Source organism: Taudactylus pleione, unplaced genomic scaffold (assembly GCF_031769625.1).
Source record: "Taudactylus pleione unplaced genomic scaffold, aTauple2 ptg000757l, whole genome shotgun sequence".
Taxonomy (NCBI): domain Eukaryota; kingdom Metazoa; phylum Chordata; class Amphibia; order Anura; family Myobatrachidae; genus Taudactylus; species Taudactylus pleione.
The window spans coordinates 3,472,406-3,493,616 of NW_028285159.1; the positions used below are offsets into that span (position 1 = coordinate 3,472,406).

The window sequence follows — 21,211 nt, forward strand, 5'->3', positions numbered from 1 at the left end:
CGTGGCACATGACGCATCACCCTAATTTCAGCCCTGTTTTGCACCCATGTTTCAGTGGCCTTATTTACTAGTTAACCATAAGGAAACTATAAAGTATATTACAGCCATTTCTTAACCATGTCTGGACAGTGAAACTAAGTACATCTTAATCACTGTACAATAGTAAAAAAATTCAGAAATTTCTTTCCACCTTGATAAAACCATTTTGCAGGCAGGTGGGGCAGATGTAAAATTTGCTAAGAAATTTAGATTTGGGAGGGGTGTGTCCAAACTCCATTCTAAATTGCAGTATAAAAATAAAGCTGTCCAGTATTTGTGGACAGGGCCGTAGGGAGGGTGGTGCGGCCGGTGCCTCCGCACAGGGCGGAAGCCTGGAAGGTCACCTGCCGCTACCTGCAGGGCTCCGGAGGTGTGCCTGGAGTGCTATGAGGCAGAGGAGAGCAACGCAAAAGAAGTCCCCGCCCTCCACCCGATGGCAGCATGAAAAGGTATGCGCTTACGGGTATTGAGTGGGCTGGGGGGAGCGAGAGTGGCGGCAGTGCAGCACAGAGCGCACTGCCGTCCTGCTGCGGTGCTGTTTGTGCGCTACATGCAAAAGTAGCCTAGTCTTTACTGTGCATGAAAGAAATAATGTATTTTGGCGTAACTAGGGCGGGGCACGTGCCGTGGGACCAGCGGCGCCCCCCCATGGTGGGCCGTCGCCGACCACTGTACCGGCCCGTCCTAGTTACCCAGTGTTGTGCCGACTGCAGTGAGTGCGGTCAGCGCTACACATTAACACAGGACCAGCGCTAGGCTTGCCCAATAGCGCCGGGAGGCGGGCATGGCTCAGGCTGTGCTAACACACACATCACCGCCGCGCGGCGGCGATGTGTGTGTTAGTCAGCAGCCAATGAGAGTCAGACATACTCTCATTGGCTGCTGCTGCACACACATCGCCACCAGTGCTGGCGGAGATGTGTGTGTTAAACAGCAGCCAATGAGAGTCAGATAGACTCTCATTGACTGCTGCAGCGCCCACTGCAAGAGCCGTCATGACGTCTCTCCCATAATGCAGAGCGCGCCAGCCCAGGAGGGCGGACGTCGCGGCGGCAGGAGCGTGAATGCAGGTACGTTTTTTATTATTTTATTTTGCTATGTATTTGGGGGGGCACCTCTACTGGGGGCAGTAATTGGGGTAACTACTACTGGAGGCAGTAATTGGGGGGACCTCTACTGGGGGCACTAATTGGGGGGACCACTACTGGAGGCACCACTGGGGGGACCTCTACTGGAGGCACCACTGGGGGGACCTCTACTGGAGGCACTAATCGGGGGGGGGATACTACTGGGGGCAGTAATTGGGGGCACCACTGGGGGGAACCTCTACGGGGGGCACTAATCGGGGGGACTACTACTGGGGGCAGTAATTGGGGGCACCACTGGGGGGAACCTCTACTGGGGGCACTAATCGGGGGGACTACTACTGGAGGCACCACTGGGGGGACCTCTACTGGAGGCACCACTGGGGGGACCTCTACTGGAGGCACTAATCGGGGGGGGGAATACTACTGGGGGCAGTAATTGGGGGCACCACTGGGGGGAACCTCTACGGGGGGCACTAATCGGGGGGACTACTACTGGGGGCAGTAATTGGGGGCACCACTAGGGGGAACCTCTACTGGGGGCACTAATCGGGGGGACTACTACTGGGGGCAGTAATTGGGGGCACCACTGAGGGGATCCTCTACTGGGGGCACTAATCAGGGGGACTACTACTGGGGCACTCCATCAGGGACCACTACTGGGGAGACTACTACTGGGAGCACTATATAAAGGACACTGCATAAGGGGGGACTACTACTGGGGGCAGTATATAAAGGGCACTGCATAGGGGGACAACAACTGGGGGCACTGCATGGGGGGGACTGCTACTGGAGGCACTATATAAGGGGCACTGCATAAGGTGGGTCTACTACTGGGGGCACTATATAAGGGGCTTACTACTGGAGGCACAAGGGACACTTCACTGGGGGCACTAAATAGGGATGACCACTACAAGGGGCACTGGATAGTGGAGACCACTGCTGGGGGGGCTGCATAAAGGGGATTACTACTGGGGGCACTGTATAAGGGGCACAATTGGGGGCCTGCATGAGGGGGACCACTACTGGGGGCACTGTATAAGGAGAACTAATGGGGAGCTGCACAAGGGGGACCACTACTGGGGGTACTGTACAAGGGGCACTAATGGGGACATTGGATACTGGAGGTACTGTACAAGGGACACTACTGTGGGCCTGCATAAGAGGGACCACTACTGGGGGCACTGCATAGGGCGGACTTTATAAGGAGCACTACAGTGGTTAAGGTGCATATGGAAAGGAATGTTGAGAGTGACGAGAAAGGGGTATATGTGTCCTGACCACGCCCATTTTTTTTTCCAGGCAGCATATCGTCTAGTGTGTAAAGCTCCTTTAGAGTCAAATAATTGAACAGTTACAAACAACATTAGAAATGTTACACACATTGTAGTATTGTACTTTGTATTTTTTTGTAATCCAGTGATTCTCCACTCCAGTCCTCCCAACAAGTCGTGTTTTTAGGATTTATGTCTGTGGAAACAGGTGGGATAATTACTGACCAAGCAAAATTGATCAATTCACCTGTTTCTTACTAAAGAACTCCAGAACATATGACTTGTTGGGGGTACTTGAGGACTGGAATTGAGAACCCCAGATATAATCTATAGTACTGTTTCTGAATAGTTTAATTAAGGATATACGCATTTTTTTTGCTGAATTCAAAGAAGCATACAGCCATTCAAGAAGCAACTCTCACTTACATTGTACACTCTCACAGTCATTTTGGGAGACCCCTTCCTCTCTAGGCTGATTTTGAAAGATAAAATTGTGAGCCATTTAAAAGAAGTTTCTGCGTACACAAAATACCGGTGGATGTTCATCAATAAATATCAGATTAGGAGAGGCAGACATTAATACATGTTATTGTGCTGTAACATTTTAACACATACAGATGTGTCCACATACATCTATAGTGTTCACTCTAGCTCCGGTGAGAGGCAGGACGCCGGAGCTAGAGAGGGCACGTTCGTGTGCGTGCCGAAGGCGCGTGCCCGTCCGAGAAGGAGGCGTGGTCATCAAAAAGGGGGCGTGTCTATAAGACACGTCCCCTTTTCGTCACTCTTGGGGGCGTGCCCGGCACTTACGGACACGCCGGGCAGCCCCCAAGCCCTGCAGACAGGGAGAATAGATGCCGGGCGCATGCGCCCGGCGTCTATTCTCCGGCGGGGACCGGGTCACCGCACATTTCTTCACCCGCGGGACACTGCGACCCGCGGCTGAAGACAGTTCCCGCAGGCTGTTAGGGCAGGGCGCTTTTTGCCCTCCTTCTGGAGGGCAGGGCGCTTTTTGCCTTCCAGAAAGAGGGCAGGGTGCCCCGCTAAAACAGCCTAGCGGGAACGCTACATCTATCCTCTGTGCGCTACAAGTCGCGTTATACATAACGTGTGAGCGTTGTTCGAATCTAGTGCCGAGTGTCTTTTCCTGTGACTTTTTCCCTTAGAATGATTAAAATGGTATGCGGCATGCCTGTATTCTCTGTGCGACTGCGGTTGTATCTGAATGTGAAATGCTAGTGTCAGCATCTGTGACACTGTAACGTAGCATTTTGCATCAAATACAGCATATAATGCGAATAAGACTTATTATAAGGTAAAAGTCACCTAAAAAGACGCTCTTCGCTATCGAGTCGTGCCACGGCATGGTGTGACTAAAAGGGCCGTTTTATAGTGCAAGGAGGCTAGGTGTATCTGGACACATCTGTACATTTGCAGTAAAATGAAACCTGTTTAATTACAGAACATCACATCATCATTTTGAGTCATAAACTATCTTTATACATTTTAATAATTCTAAAGTTATTTAGAATCTGAACTGGCAAACATGCAAAGAACCTATGCATGTCTGTTTTGTATATTAGATTTTTTCTTTTATGCTATTTTTTTCTGTTTGTTATTAGTTTTAACAGAAGGCTGCATAATTGCTTTATATATTTTATATAGTTAATTATTACATATAGGTTTATAAGTCACAAAGAAGAGGTAAATGCACAGAACTCCTCAAATGGATGCTAATATATTGCAATGTGTCCATATAAAATTTATAATAACAAACTGTAACATAAAAATGTTATATTCATTGCAAACTGTATTCTTAAATTCTGAATGGAATGTTATGTTTTCCCCTTAAGTTGGTAAAATGAGTGCTCAATGCTTACACATTTATTATTGTTTGTAATGTTATACCTTCTTTCCGTGTATTTGCAGTTATGTTTTATGAAGTGATTGTATATTTAAACCTCCTAGTACTGTAAGGCAAGCAACACATACAACATATTGAGGACCTCCCAGACTGATTAAGCGAGTACCAGAAGCTCTTATAGCTCATTTTTTTTATCTCTAATTTAGAATATGAGTATTGAAATGGCAAAACAGTCCACAACAATTAAAGCCATGAAAAATGAAGTCCAGGAAAAGGAAGAACGGGTTCGGGAACTGCAGGAAAGGTACTGTATAAATAATTTTTATAAATGTATGCAATGATCCATTGTGTTTGCCGCCACCTTGTGGTAGCCATCTTTTTTTCCTTGAATGTTTTCTGACTTTAATGCTTGTATATTTTGGGTCAGGGGAGGTAGAGAGTTTGAGGTGCTAATTCTCTACATTTGTTTTTCGTTTCTCTAATTTAAGTTTAATATCACAGATGGATTTTGTGCTTTCACAAAAGAAGCTGGGAAGTGCAGCTGAAGGTCACAAATTGTGTGAACTCATAAATGATTTGATGGAGTAACCAAAGTTAGATTGAGACCCCAGAGTGGACTTAATCACCCTTGATGTAAATTCAAATCAGGGCAGAGAGGAGAGGAATCTTTCAGATACAGTAATTCTTAGCCTGGGGGCTGAGAGACGTGTCAAGGTTTAGCTGCTTAAACTGGATTAAGCACCAAAGCTTATATGTATAACAAGTGCAAAAGGACAGTTTTGTTTGTTTAGATTTGGATTGATTGGGACCTTTTAAAAAGAAGAATTCAAGAGCACTGTAATAGTTTACAAATTATAGCTTTCAGGTTTTTTTTCTTTTGAGTTATGGGACTTCAATGCAAATTGCTCTTGCAGTCGTTCTGTAAGAAATTCCTGTTGTATTCTTTAAATTGGTTCTTTGCTTGCCATTACCCTATTTATATATTATTAATTTAATTGTTTTGCCAGTTTGTGGCTATACAAAATTAATACTGGACTAGGTCACTCAAAAATAGTAAGATTTTGAGTTTAAGATCTCTTCTTTCCCTTCGCTTTTTTTTCCCCTCATTTCTGCTTGATAACTGAGCTACATGAACGCTGATCATTTTTTTTATTCATTCATTTTCTGTTATGCTATATATGTTCCATAGATTGCTGATTCTAATATTTTATTAATAAAAAATGTGTAGCGTTTGCATTGTTTATGCACTGTACCAATGTCAAACTTGTCTTCATCAATTTGTCAGTGGAGAGTTAAAGCTAAAATGTTATACTATGGCTTGGTAGGTATAGTATGTGGGAGTAAAAAAAAGTTAATGACCCTGTAGACCTATAATGGCTAAATATCGCTTAAGATGATTAATTAGCATTAAAAGACCTCTGCAATCTCATAAGGTTATGCATTTGAATATTTGTTAATATTGTTCCAGTAAAAGGTATAGTAACCTCAAAATACAATAGGAATTAACAACATATACCATAATCTTGTGTGTTTTGCATTTTATGGGGTTTATTTATTTTATTTTTATCTTCTTGTAATAATTTATATATATTCATTGTACAAAAAATTATAAATGCAAGAAAAAAGTGACATTGCTGTTCCATGATTTGTGTGATTTTATTTTAGATTGTATCTTTTTTTTTTTTTTTCCTTAATCATGTTTTTATTGGCACATTGTCTAAAGTATTTTATAATAGTTTGTGCTCACTTTTACGGATTTAATTTATGAACTAAAATGTCAATATTTTTATATATATATATATATATATATATATATATTTATTATGTATGTTCAGCATATTCTTTTTAAGATATGGGTTTGCCTGTTCATTAAGTAAATCTAGTAGTTAAAGTGAATAGTAATTTTTGTACTACTGCAAGATTACAAATAAATATATATAAACTGTTTACAGCAAAAGCTGGTCACATTTGAGCTTGTGTTATTCCTTGAGATTACACTTGTGTATATATAATTAACTAGGATAGGTCATGAAATATATACTTCCATCTGTTTAATACACTCTCATGTTCAAAGTGGTACCAAATATTTTTGATAATATTGTTTTGATGTGACTACATGAGCTAAATAAAGTCCTAGATGTAAAATACAGTATGGCATTATATAATGTAAATGTTCTTTTTGTTACTCTGTGGGATATATAGAATGCTTCTGCCTTAATACACTCCTTTTATTGTCCCATGCACTAACATTTTAGGTGCTATGTGCATTCTCTCACACTTTTGTAAGCCACGGTTAGCATTGTATACTAGTTCATTAATATGAAATGTCATGCAGTGTAATGTACCCATTTTCAGACGTTTTGAGTGTGTAAAACAACTTTCTGCTCCTGCTTCTGTGGGAAATAGTATAAATCTGAATTGTATAGTAGTAATGTGGGCACGCTCTCTCTAGGGTGGCTCGAATGGAAAGGGATGTCAACATGAAAAGACATTTGATAGAGGATCTGAAAACTCGTCTGAAAACCTACCAGGAAAACGAGAGACCAAGCAAAGAAATGTTAGAAAGTCTTGAAAGGAAGGTAATGCACTCTGTATATTTATTCCCTGAGCATATTATTCACAAAATCACCTTGGAATGTAGTACAGTGCATTGCATGTGCAGCATAATAATACCTTGGAGACCATCTAACTTCTTCCCATGACAGGCATTAAATTGATAGAAAAATAACATGTATTAAGGATCATAAAGCAATGTTGCTCTAAGCACTATCATTTAAAATAAAAGGTGTGATTGTAGGCAGAGTGATACATTCAACAGTGTTGACTGGCATATAAACTGTAATTCACTTCCAATAGTAATTGTTTACTGTGATTTCACATTTATATGTTTAAAATTTATCCTGCTCCTTGTCAGGGAACTGCAATCAGGTATCACACAGATTGGTCTTATTACAAGTGCTTCTTTTTTGTAATAAATCAAATATATTTTGTTGTTTTACAGAATGAATTGTTCTGAGTACAATATTATAAAACAGGTCTTTCCAGCTGCTTGTGACCTATAAACCCTTTATGTGACCAGCCTGCTCTTTGTCTACTGTCAGTTGTAATATTTTAATAGAAGTTGGTCCTTAGCATATTGTTTTAATTATATCATGCCCATTCTGATTAGAAAGTTAATGAAAGATGAAGATTCAGTAATTTATCAGGTGAGCAGTCCTAAGGTGCTTTATCACTGTCAGGAGACTCAGCCCACTTTTATGTTCTACTCCTATAACATTCCATTTTCACTGCCAGGCTATTATGATATAATAATGTTAATTAATGTTAATTTTCATTGACTTTCTCAAAATATCTTATATTTATGCAAGTAATACAAATGCTTTTAAATATTATTACTGTAGTTGCTGTTAGGTAAAACCATTACTACCTTTCCTATGCATATTACTCCAAGTTTGATCCTGCATTCACTCTGGACATTTATCTAATCCACATTTTAAAACTGAGCTATGTAGGATATATTTTATGTATCATATGATTTACTCCTCCCAGACATGATTACCTCTGCCTTTATTTCCCAGGTAAAGAAAATTACAGACGAATGTTCCCACAAGAAGACGTCAATTGATTCCTTAAAACAGAGGCTTATTGTGGTTACTAAGGAAAAGGCACATTATGAACAAATGTATTACAAAATAAAAGAGGAACTGGAGAAAAAGGTATTTTGTTTTTTAAGAGGAGCTAAACATAAATTATAATTTTCTCTACTGTAGATATTTGTTAAAAATTGTCATATGCCATAGAAACTTAATTTAAGTTGCTTTATTGCCTTTTAAATACTACCATATGTCTGTAAAATTTATTTTTATCTCAAGTATCTATCTTAGACAATTAAAAACAACTGCCCTGTTGGAAGCTATATACACCATGTGTTGTATACTATACATATTACGTTGAAATGTCAGAATACAAGCAAGGACAATAGTCTGCTAAAATTACTGGACAAATGTCAGGATCCAGCAGTTTTGTAACACAAAATGCCGAAGCAGCATACATATGGGGATATTCAATAAGCAGCTGGGATATAATTTGCCATTTCAAACAACATGGCCAGCAACATTGCTAGTTTTCTTCTTCAGGGTCCATAGGGGACCCACAGGGATACGTGTGTGTGGTCGGAGATATCCTGGCACCAAACAGTTTAGCTTTAGCTACCAGGATGCATCGGTCCTCCTCCACATATACGCCGCCCCCAGCCACAGGCAGAAAGTTTTTCATTTGGTGCGGCAGGATACGGTTGCACCTTTTTAACAGGGGCACCGCTATAGCAGTCCCAACCTTATATTTTTGAGTTATTTTATTTTACTTCAGAGCAAGCAGTGCCTGCGCCTGTGCTCCATATACCTCCGCTAGCGAAGCAACACCGGTAACTGGTCCGGTGATTTCAGCGGGAGACTGGTTCGTCCGCTACCCAACCAGAACGCCGGAGCAAGTTAGATCTGGCATTGGGGACCGTGGCGGTGGCCATTTTTTACGAGGCCTGCACACCCGGGGGTTAATGCTGTTGCCCCTGTGCTGGTTACATGCAAATCCTGTCCCTTCAGGATTCCATTGTTATAAATTTACTCCAGTCCACATTACCAGCCTCTATCCAGGAGCCACCTTGGGTGTCCTCCTTATCCCAGGTTATGATGCAGCTAATGGATCGTTTATCTACTCCCATGCTGCCTCCCACCATGGGGCACCCACAGCTATTACAGCCTACTATGTCGGTACCCCCTATGCATCCTCCTTGGATGGATGTTTATGCCCACTCAGCTCAGAATATGGGTCAAACGTCTGCCGCCTCTCAGTAAAAGTTGCAGATGGACAGACCATTAGCCACTAAATCACATAGGCGGACTGTATCATCCTCTCAGTCCACCCAGCTTTCGGATTCTGACACATCATCTGAGGAGGCAGATGACTCCGCAAGGTTCTCTCTGAGTCACACTCGGGTGAGGAGCACCGTCAATCAACAGTGGATGTTCCTGCTTCAGTGAGGGCGGTTAAATTAATCCTGAATATTGAGAATGATGAACCAGCCCCTAAACCTAAAACCCTGATATTTAAACGTCAGAAGGTGGTTAAGGCGGAATTCCATCAATCAGAACAGCTCATTGAGCTCATGGGAGGATTCTGGAGACAGGCTGTACAGCGCAGAATTGGACAAGATTGTGGATACTGTGGCAGCCTCAGTCTGCTGTTCTGCCATCAGCAACTGCGCCTAGGCTGTCCTCTTATCAGTCTTTTTCACCCCCAGGGTAAGGCAAGAGGACAGTCTTTTCCCAGGCAGTCTAGTTTGCTGAAGACTACCAAAGCCGCGAGTCAAGCAGCCTTGGTCGGCCAAACGTCCAGCTTCCAAGCCTGACGACAAACCTTTCGCCTGATGGGGCGGGCCTTCTCTTAGGGGTTCCCAGGGTTGGAAGCAGACTTCAATATGCCGACTCTTGGCGTCAAACAACAGCAGACGACTGGGCAGGATAAGTGGTCTCTCAGGGGTATGCCTTCACCTGCTTGAGGCATCCTCCCGAGCAATTTTTTGTACAGGTCCCCCATCAGGCCCTATCAAGGCCCTGGCCCTCCAGGAGGCCGTTCACTCCCTGCTGCATTCAGGGGTGATAATACCGTTCCTTCAGCTCTGAAAGGAACTGGTTTGTATTCCACTCTCTTTTTGATTCAGAAGCCGAATGGGTCTCATCTACCTATTCTGAATCTCAAATCTCTCAACAGGTTTATCAGAGTGCCCAAGTTGGGCATGGAAACTTTACGATCAATTGTCCTAGCAATGGAGCCTGAGCATTTCATGGTTTCTCTGGTCATTCAGGATGCATACCTGCATGTACCAATTTTTCCAACCCACCCTCAGTTCCTGCGGTTTGCTGTTCTGCAGCAACATTACCAGTTTCGGGTACTGCCCTTTGGTCTGTCAACGGTTATGGTAGCACACCTCAGACGCCAGAGAGTCAGAATCCTGCCATACCTAAACGACCTCTTAATCTTGGCACATTCACCGGATGTGTTACGCCATCTCCAGCTAACCGTGGACTGCCTGCAAACACACGGTTGGCTCATCAATTGGAAAAAGTCCTCCCTATCTCCGACACAGTGGATGGTACATTTGAGGGCACTCCTGGATTCTCGAATACAGAGGATCTTTTTGCCAGCAGACAAGATTTTGACACTACACTTGCGTATGTGCAGCTTGCTCCACATTCGGAGGGTATCCATACACTCAGCAATGCAGGTCCTGGGGTCCATGGTGTCCATCTTTGATATGGTGGAGTACGCCCAGTTCCACTCCAGGCACGTTCAGCAACTGATTCCCTCTCAGTGGAATGGACAGTATGATCCGGTCCCAGACGATCCCCCTCTCTCCGAAGGTTCGACTTTCCCTCTCATGGTGGCTACAGACGTCCCATCTGGACAAGGTTCGCCCCTTCTGGATTCCAAATTGGGAACTTCTCTGATAGATGCCAGCCTTCGCGGATGGGGCACGGTAGACAGCCATCAGACCTTTCAGGGACTGTGGACATTCCAGGAAAGTCATCTTCCCATAAACATTCTGTAGCTTAGAGCAATGTACAGAGCACTCACGTGGGCGCAAGACCTTCTCAGAGGTAGGCTGGTCCAGATCCAGTCCGACCACACAACTGTGGTAGCGTACCTCAACCATTGGGGTGGCACGCGAAGTCGGGCAGCCATGTGAGAAGTGGCAAACATCCTGGCCTTGGTCGAATGTCCTCTCTCAGCAATCTCGGCAGTGTTCCCCCGAGTCCTCAACTGGGTATACGGACTTCCTAAGCCATCAGGACATACATGCCAGAGAGTGGGCTCTCCAACCGGAAGTCTTTCAACTCCTGTTGGACAAATGGGTCCTACCAGATGTAGACCTCATGGCCTTACGTCACAACCACAAGGTCCCCCAGGTACAGGACTAGAGACCCCTCAACCGCATTTGTGAACACTCTGGCAGTGAGGTGGGAATTCAATCTTGCATAGTTCTGTGGTCCAGACGATGCTTGTAAGCCTGCCTCAGTCTGCATCTATTACAGAGTTTGGCACTCTTACTTTCAATGGTGCTCCCCCAGAGGCTATGCCCCACAGTTTGTAGGGTCTCCTGGGTGCTTGCCTTTCTCCAGGCTGGGTTAGACCTTGGTCTCCGCCTGGCCTCCCTTAGAGTTTAGGTTTATGCTCTGTAAATCTGGTTCCAGTGATGGATCGCTCCCCTGCCTGATGTTAGAACATTCTTTCAGGGTGTTCTCTGCATTCAATCTTCTTTTGTCCCTCCGGTGGCTCTGTGAGATTTGTCCTTGGTTCTCAGGGCTCTAAAGGCTCCTCCGTTTGAACCTCTGGATTCAGTATACCTCAAGTGGCTGACAACAAAAACGCTTTCTCCTCGTTATCTCCTCTGCCCGCAGAGTATCTGATTTGTCAGCGCTCTCCTGTTGCTCCCCATTCTTGATCGTTCATCGGACAGAGCTGTCCTCCATACCAGGGCTGGGTACCTCCCTAAAGTGGTATCCCGGTTCCATTTGAATGAAGAGATTTTAGTTCCGGCCTTCCAGTCCTCAGATCTTTCTGCAAGGAAAGCTTCCTTGGATGTGGTTCGTACTCTTCGGATCTACGTGGATCATACTAATTCCTTTAGGAAATCGGATTCTTTCTTTGTGTTGTGCGGCTTTCACAAGCGAGGCTGGCCACCCAACAGACAGACGCTGGCTCGTTGGCATGACAATCTCTCAGGTCTACACGCAGGCTGATCTTCCTGTCCCAAACAGGGTTACAGCTCATTGTACTCGGTCTGTGGGACCCTCGTTGGCGGTTCGACGTGGCGCTTCTGCTGAACAGTTGTGCAAGACAGCCACGTGGTCTTCCGTCCACACCTTTCTTAGGTTTTATGCCTTTGATACCTTTGCCTCTCAGGATGCTTCCTTTGGGCCCCAGATTCTCCTTTCTGCTCAGGAGCGTCCCCACCCTTAGGGAAACTGTTATGGGACATTCCCATGGTATCCCTGTGGATCCCCTATGGATCCTGAAGAAGAAATTAAGAGTTATGGTAGACTTACCTTTTGTTAACTCTTTCTTCAAAGTCCATAGGATCCACAGGTTGCTCACCTTGATGCACCTGGCCTCAATGGTTTTTTTTCTCTATTGATCACTGATTCCTTCATCTTCTGGGAGAGTGTTTCTTGAGAGTAATGTTCTTCCTTCTCTCCTTTCCTGCTCCTGCCTTGGGCTTACTTACTAAACTGTCTGCCTGTGGCTGGGGGCGGGGTATATGTGGAGGAGGACCGATGCATCCTTGGAGCTAAAGCTTAACTGTTTGGTGCCTTGACCTCTCCGACCACACACACCCCATGGTATCCCTGTGTATCCTATGGACTTCGAAGAAATAGAGTTAACAATGGTAAGTCTACCATAACTCTTAATTTCTTCAGGGTCCATAGGCTCCACAGGGAGACCTTGGGGGTATAGTGTAGGTGATGGCAAGTCATCTGGGCACCACGCAGTTAAATTTTTTCTGCCAGGATGCAGTGGGTCTCCCTCTATACCCCACCCCTAGCCAGAGGCATCTCAGTTTCGTTGGGTGCCCGCCCGGAGTCGGGTCACTGTACAGCAGTAGGGCTGTTCCAGCCCCTGAAGATTTTCGATAGCTTCTCTTCAGAGCAGACAGCGTTGGGCAGTCTAGAGGACATCCGCGCTGCTGCTCCGTCACCCCGCCGGTACTGATCCGGGGATCTCTGCAGGACTCCGGGGTCTGTGCTAGCCCATAGACCCCACAGGACTCCCTGGACTGCGGTCGGACGTCACGGGAACAGGTAAGCAGCGGATCACTGCTTGCGGTGATGCGATTTGAGCAGTCCTTTTTCCTCCAGGTCTTGGGGACAGCCTGGAGATGATGGCAGGTGGAGCCTGGCTCAAAATACCCTGCGCTCCTACTAGACCACCAGGAACTTAGGTTTGCGTGTATGTGTGTGTGTGTGTATATATATATATATATATATATATGTGTGTGTATATATATATATATATATATATTAATATATATATATATATTAATATATATATTATACCAGCATCCCGAGGTTATTTTGCCGGCCAGGGAAGGCAGCTTTCCCTATTCACAGTCGCGCCCCCCCCCCCCCCCTCTGCTCAGCGCGCTTTTCCACTGCGGTCTGGCTGGGCTGAGGCAGCACTCCTCCTATGGGTACGCCCACTCTGAGGTCTCTGGTGGCCATTTTATTTCCCTGGCTAGCCGCAGATCTCTCTGGACGTGCGGAGCCCGGGTACCCCTACATACCGTACCTCAAATACTGGTCAGCGTATGTAGCACTATAGCCTACCAGACACTGAGTCTGTGTAGTTGACTTGTAGTGCCATTGTGCAGGTGTTTTCTGCATTGTATGTGACTTTAAGCTAGTGCTGTCTGTCTGTGTTACTTTTTCATTCTGTCAACCATATTACTCTACCTTTTCTTTTTCTCTGAGCCCTTACAGTACAAGTATTTTCAGGGTGTGTATTATAGGAATCGGTATGAAATACCGCCGGCCGCATGGTTCGATTCCCGGCATTGGCAGGCCGACAAAAGCAGAGTTCCCGGCAGCGGAAGCCCGACAGCGCTGGAAATCCCGATCGTCACTAAGGTAAGTATAAACTAACCTAACCCACCCTAACCCTCCTTAGGGGTGCCTAACCCTAACCTCCCCCCCAAGTGCCTAACCCTAATCCCCCCCTTCCCCGATGCCTAAACCCAAGTCCCCTGGGGGTTGCCTAACCCTAATCCTCCCTCCCCCTAGCCTAACCCTAACCCTCCCGGGGGGGTGCCTGATCCTAAGTCCCCCCCCGGGTGCCCTAAACCCAAACCCACCCCCCCTTCGATCGGGATGCAGGGCGCCGGTCTCCTGGCGTCGGGGAAATGTCAGGCGTCTATATCTAGACGCCTGGCATTTCACCCTCGCCGGGATATGACAGTCGGGTAGCCGGCTGTCGGTATTAAGGCAGCCGGTTTCCCGATTGTATACCGTATTATACCTCACATTTATGCAATATCTGTGTGGTTTTCACATACAGCGTGCACTTTCTTTACTACAATATGTCTGACAGTGAGGATAATGGGCACAATTCTGCTCCCCCCTGCTGTCATGCAAGTCTTGTGCGGCAGGGGTAGGTGCAGGAGACATGGTACAAAAGGGGTTATGTGTGAGGTGTTATAATCCTGCAGGCCCCTCTATGGTCTCAGCCACCTCGCAGGAGCCTCCTTGGGCGTGCTTTGCTCAGACATTGCGGGGCATTTGGCAGTACCTCTTGTGTTTCCCCTGATGGGCTTCCCACAGCAGTTGATTTTTCTCTCACAGGGCCTGCCTCAATAGGTCTCTCCCATGCAGATTCCATCTGTGCCTCCTCCATGAGTAGATACATTCTCTACTACGTTGCAGACCATGGCAGATACCTCTTCTGCCCTCCAGGCTATGCTGCAGAGGAATAAACCCATTAGACCGGCTAAAAGGCCTATGCCGTTATCTTAGTCTACACTACAGTATGACCGACATCTGATGACGGGGAGATTCTAGATGTCTGTGATTCCGAGCCCTCTCTGCGTGAGGCGGAGACTATATCTAAAATCAATATTCCGGCTCTGATACGTGCTGTACGTTCGGCCTTAGTCATAGAGGAGGACGAACCACCAGCTCCTCTGTCCAAACATGCCCTGTTCAAGGAAATAAAGGTTACTTCTGCGGTATTTCCTTTATCTGATCAGCTAGCAGAACACATGGAAGTGGCTTGGAAGTTGCCTGGGAACCGTTACCAGCCTCAAAGATGCCTGACTTATGCATATCCATTTCCTGTGGTACATTGTACCAAATGGGAAACACCACCAGTGGTGGATTCTCATGTGATGCGCTTAATTAAAAGTGCTACTCTACCTATGCCGTCTATGTCTTCCTTAAAAGAGACTACGGATAGGAAGGTGGAGGTTTGTTTAAAATCAGTGTGTTCTCTTTCAGGGGCAGCTTCAAGGCCGGCCATGGCTATATCCTGGGTGGCCGAGGCTATGGAGTTCTAGATGGACTTCCCTAGAGGAGTCCTTTTCTTCAGAGGCTACCAGAGATCAGGTGAATCTGGTGGGCAACCTCCGTGATTCAGCTACCTATATTAATGAGGCTGCTATGGATGTCAGCCTCTCGACCTGCAGGATTTCGGCTGCTGCGGTTTCAGCTCGCCGCTACTTGTGGCTGCGCTCTTGGAGAGCAGACGCGGACTCTAAGAAAGGATTAGAGGATTTGCCTTTATAATGGTGAAATCTTGTTTGGTCCAGACCTGGACAAGACTGTGGATAAGCTGGCATCGGCTAAGTCTGCGGGTCTGCCTTCGGCATCTACTTCCTCAGGGTCTCGGACTTCATCCTTTCTGTCCTATCGGCCACAGGGTAAGCCTAGGGGTCAGCCCTTTCCTAGGCAGTCAGCCCCAAAAAAAAGACTGCCAAGTCCAAGAAGCAGACTTGGAGTACGAGACGTTCAGCTGCCAAGTCTGGCGACAAGTCTTCGGCCTGGCGGGACGTGCCTCCCCTTGGGGGATCCCAGGGTGGGAGGCCAACTTCTTCAGTTCGCCCAGTGCTGGTGTCAGACCACCACAGACACTTGGGTAAGAGAAGTGGTCTCTCATGGCTACACCCTCTCCTTCCGCAGAAGACCTCCCCAGCAGTTTTTCTGCACATGCCCTCTGTCAGACAAAGACAAGGCCTTACAAATCCAGAAGGCCGTACAATCCTTGCTTCAAGCAGGAGTCATAGGTACCTGTTCCCTTACCTCAGAGAGGAACCGGTTATTACTCCAATCTCTTTCTGGTTCAGAAACCGAACTGATCTATCTGCCTATCCTCAATCTCAAGTACCTGAACAAATGCCTCAGGGTACTTCAATTCAGGATGGAAACCCTACGCTCAATTATACTGGCTATGGAGCCTGGGGATTTTAAGGTGTCGCTGGATATTAAGGATGCATACCTGCATATTCCGATTGCTTCATCTCACCAGCGTTTTCTCAGGTTTGCTGTACTGCAACAACATTTCCAGTTTCGGGCTCTGCTGTTTGACCTCTCTACTGCACTTCGGGTGTTTACCAAAGTTATGGCGGTACTGGCAGCCCATTTGTGGATGCAGGGTGTCCGCCTGTTACCTTACCTGGATGACCTTTTACTGTTGGCAGGGTCTCCAGAGGTACTTCACCACCATCTACAGCTTACTATTTCTGTGCTTCAGACTCACGTGTGGTTGATCAATAGTCCTCCTTGACTCCATCCCATCTGGGAGCTCTGTTGGATTCACAAAAGCAAAGGATCTTTCTGACCACAGAAAAGATCTCCACTTTGCAGACGCGAGTACGCAGATGCCTCCATAGTCGCCGAGTGTCAATCCACTCAGCAATGCAGTTACTGGGATCCATGGTATCAACATTCAACATGGTGGAATATGCCCAGTTTCATTCCCGGCCTCTGCAGTAATTGATCCTCTCCAGGTGGGACGGTTTACCCCATTATATAAAAGCTCAAACGATGGTGCTATCTCCGGAGGTGCTTCTGTCTCTTGCTTGGTGGCTGCAGACGTGTCGCCTCACCAAGGGGCGCCCCTTTTGGATTCTGGATTGGGTCCTGATGACGGATGCCAGTCTCCGGGGTTGGGGAGCAGTGACTGGTCCACACTCATTTCAGGGGTGGTGGACAGCAGAGGAGTTTGCCCTGCCAATCAACATATTGGAACTTTGAGCGGTCTTCAGGGCCCTACAGCAAGCCAGACTCATACGTCACGGAAAGCCCTTGCAAGTTCATTCAGACAACGCCACAACTGTGGTTTACATCAATCATCAAGGAGGAACTCGAAGTCAGATGGCAATGACAGAGGTGTCACGCATTCCGACACGGGCGGAAGGTGGTAGTCTCCCAGCCATATCGGCAGTGTTCATTCCAGGAGTTCTCAGTTGGGAAGCAGACTTCCTCAGTCGTTACGACGTGCATCCAGGGGAGTGGTCTCTTCACCCAGAGGTGTTGCAGCTCCTAGTGGACAGGTGGGGCCTTCCGGACATGTACCTCATCGCCTCCCGACACAATCACAAACTGTCAGTGTACAGGTACAAAACAAGAGATGCCGGGGCGATCTTGGTAGATGCTCTGTCGGTACAGTGGATCTTCCAGTTTGCGTACCTGTTCCCTCCAGTCTCCCTTCTTCCTCGAGTAATTTGGAAGTTCAAACAGTAAGGAGGCACTGTCCTGCTGGTGGCTCCAGCGTGGCCTAGACGTCACTGGTAGTCAGATCTTCAGAGTCTCCTCAACGCTCCGTTGCTGTTGCCTCCGGACCGGTTGTCTCAAGGTCCTTGCCTTTACCCGGACCTGGGTCGTCTGTGTTTGACGGTTCAGCTCTTGAGACATCCCTCCTAAGGTCCAAAGGTTTTTCCGGCTCTGCGGTTAACACCATGCGTAAACCAGCCTCTGCCAGGGTTTACCACAGGGTGTGGCATACCTACTTTCAATGGTGTCGTCCCAGGGGTTACGATCCCCAGGTGTTTCGGATTCCCAGAGTTTTGGCTTTCCTGCAAGCGGGTTTGGTTCTCGGTCTCCACCTTGCCTCACTGAAGGTGCATGTGTCTGCTCTCTGTGTTGTTCCAGCATAGGATTGCTCCTCTTCCGGATGTCCTCACTTTCCTCCAAGGTGCCCTCCGAATTCAGCCTCCCTTCGTCTTTCCTGTGGCTCCTTGGGATTTGGCTGTTGTCCTTAGGGCCCTCCATTTGAAGCCCTGGACTCAGTGGATCTCAAATGGCTTACAGCAAAGACTGTTTTTCTTTTGGCTGTAGCTTCTGCCAGAAGAGTGTCAGACTTGGGGGCACTTTCCTGTCACTTCCCATTTCTTTTATTTCACCAGGACATGGCGGTGCTTCGGACTCGCCCTGGGTTCCTTCCTAAGGTGGTTTCTAGTTTCCACATTATTAAGGAAATTATCGTACCGGCCTTTAATTCTCCAGACCTCTCGGCAGGTGAGGCCTCATTGGATGTGGTACGTGCCCTCCAGATTTATGTGGACCGTACCAGTTCTCTTCAGAAGTCAGACTCCTTGTTTGTCCTATATGGATTTCACAAGAAGGGTTGGCCAGCCAATAAACAAACATTGGCTAGATGGCTTCATATGACAATCTCTGAGGCTTACACTCAGGAGGGCCTTCCTATTCCGCCTTCTGTGACTGCTCATTCTACTCGGTCTGTGGGTCCCTCGTGGGAAGCTCGCCGTGGCACCTCGGCTGTTCAGCTTTGTAAGTTGGCCACGTGATCTTCTGTCCAGACTTTTCTGAGGTATTATGAATTCGATACCTTCGCCTCTCAGGATGCCTCCTTTGGGCAGCAGATTCTCCTTTCAGCTCAGGAACGTCCCCACCCTTAAAAGGACTGCTTTTGGACATCCCCAAGATCTCCCTGTGGAGCCTATGGACCCTGAAGAAAGAAAATGAGAGAGATGGTAAGAACTTACCTTTATCTCTCTTTGTTCGAAGTCCATAGGGTCCACAGGGCACCCACCCTTACACACCTGTGCTTCAGATGGTCTTCGCTCTGGTCACCGTATTTTCCGTCTCTTTCTATGGGAGAATGTGATTCTTGAGTGTTCCAGACTGTCTTCTCTCTTTTATCCTCCTCCAGCCTTTGGCTTACTACGAACTGAGGTGCCTCTGGCCTGGGGGCTCGGGGTATAGAGGGGGACCCAGTGCATCTTGGGAGAAAAATTGTAACTGACTGGTGCACGGGTGACTTTGCCCTCACCTATACCCCAAGGTCTCCCTGTGGACCCTATGGACTTCGAAGAAAGAGAGATAACAAAGGTAAGTTCTTTCCATATCTCTAATTTTTCCTCACACTCCATAGATTTGTGCGGAAAAATTAATGATTTATGGCACAGCTGAACATCACTGGGTATTTGGCGGCACATCGCCACTGATGGTATCTTTCCTATATTATATTTATGGTGGCAAAATGCATTGGTCTAACTTAATAATGACTGCATTTATATTTCATAGAATTTAGTGCATATTTGTGGAGCATAAAAAGTATGTTGTTAAGATTTCAGTGTAGCCTTACAAGGGTATTCAATATGGGTGCGATAACATCGTTTTTGCGTTAATATTGGAGCTATGACGTCATTATCGCAGGTTTTAGATTTACACTATATTCAATATCAAAGACTTATCGCAGTTTTGAAAAGTCTTTGATAAAAAACGGGGATAAGTTTTCACCATTGAATAGGTGTCGAAAAAAAGTGCAGAATTGGGGTTTAGGGGTGCAGGCTAAAAAAAAAAAAGTTTAAAAAAAATATAGGGACACCCCAAAAAATTAATGTAAAAATTGGGGTGAAAAAAAAAAATGGGAAAAAATTGTTTTACAATAGGGAAATAGGTTCAGGGCTATTCTGCAAGTATGCGGCAGGTGTTCTGAAGAATAGAATTATAGCGGCAGGTGCACAAATGCAGAATTTTTAAAAACTTACTTTAGGGACATCAAAATATGCTAGTACCCATTTTCATGTACCCCAAATTTAATGGGACCACTTAAAAAAACGAAAAAAAAATAACCTAAGTGCTCTTCTGCATCACTTCTTCAATGTCGAGAAAAAAAACCTGCTGCTGCTATTTAAATTCCCGACTTTCAATTAAAGGCTAAAACGGGGGTACCCATAGTGTTCCCCCATGTTTTTACAACTTTAGGGGGGTCTTACAATAATTTTAAGGAAAAATTTGTAACTTTACGCAAATCCAACTTCGGAGTTTCCCGTTATCGTTAATTTTATATTGAATACGGGGATAAGCGGGAGCGCGCACCACACTTTAACGCAGGAAAAAACTCCGATATGAAACGTTAACTTCGACAGTGAAGTTAACGTTTCATATTGAATACCCCTCTTAGACTTGCAGCCCTTTACTTCTGGAGAGGAGGAACATTGTGAGACAAGTGTAAATTTAGAATACTAAAGGAGTGTATAAATACTTTTTGCCCTGATGAGACTTGAATGCATATATTAATATAGATAGATATGCTGGAGGTGTATCTTTTGTGGTAACTAGAAACACTTGTTCAAAGATATGTGCAGATCTTCTTGATACCTGCAGTATGAGATAGCAGCTTCTGATTGGCTGTTTGCATATTGATTCTTCCACTTGTATTGTCAATGGAGTTTTCAATGACTGACTGAGGCTGGTTATCTACTAGCATTGTGTTAAATGCCAGTGATATGTGTGTCAAAGATGGTTTATCTTAATATGTGATGGTAGCAGCACTTTCAGCCTGAAAGTTGTCAGTGTGAAGGACACTTGTTCCCTTTATTTGAGGCGAATGCAACTAAATGGAAGATGCTATATCCCAAAATCAGCCCCCGCTGCCCTACACTAATAATAAAAATGGTTTGGTAAGCGTGCCTAATTAGTGTGGCTCTGAGTGCTGTAGTAGCTTAGCATTATGATACAGTTAAGAGGTAACACCACATAATCTGCTGGGAATCATTCAAACTGATACCCATTGTGTACATACAGAACATGTGACATGGTTTTTTTTTATGCCATGGTACAATGATTAGTCTAAGCCCATCTCAAAAAAAATTATGTAGTTTGCTATAGAATTTCTTGGCAGCTCCATTTGTATGAAATATGCAGGCACTATTATGAATACCCCTTAATTGCTAGAGAGAAATAATCGCTGTCCAGACAATAATTGTGGTTCCAAAGCACAAAAATTCTTATTGCAATAAAAAGAAAGGTACACGCTTTGATCTAGCACAATTAGCGCAGACACAATTAAATATAGAATATACGATACAGCCCAATACATAAGCATACGCACCGGTCCCAGCATACCGTCATCAGTCCAGAAGCCTGTGGTCATCC

The 21,211-nt window shown here is 45.7% G+C and overlaps 1 protein-coding gene across 5 annotated transcripts in view; it reads left to right on the top strand.

Annotated features, from left to right (window-relative positions):
- CNTLN (centlein) overlaps positions 1-21,211 on the top strand; it is a 505,942-nt gene that overhangs the window by 433,047 nt on the left and 51,684 nt on the right. For all 5 annotated transcript variants that reach the window (XM_088457338.1, XM_088457337.1, XM_088457336.1 and 2 more), the window contains exons 21-23: positions 4,469-4,566; positions 6,715-6,841; positions 7,841-7,978. In XM_088457338.1, the coding sequence (XP_088313464.1) occupies positions 4,469-4,566; positions 6,715-6,841; positions 7,841-7,978 (363 nt within the window). The remainder of the gene's footprint in view (positions 1-4,468; positions 4,567-6,714; positions 6,842-7,840; positions 7,979-21,211) is intronic.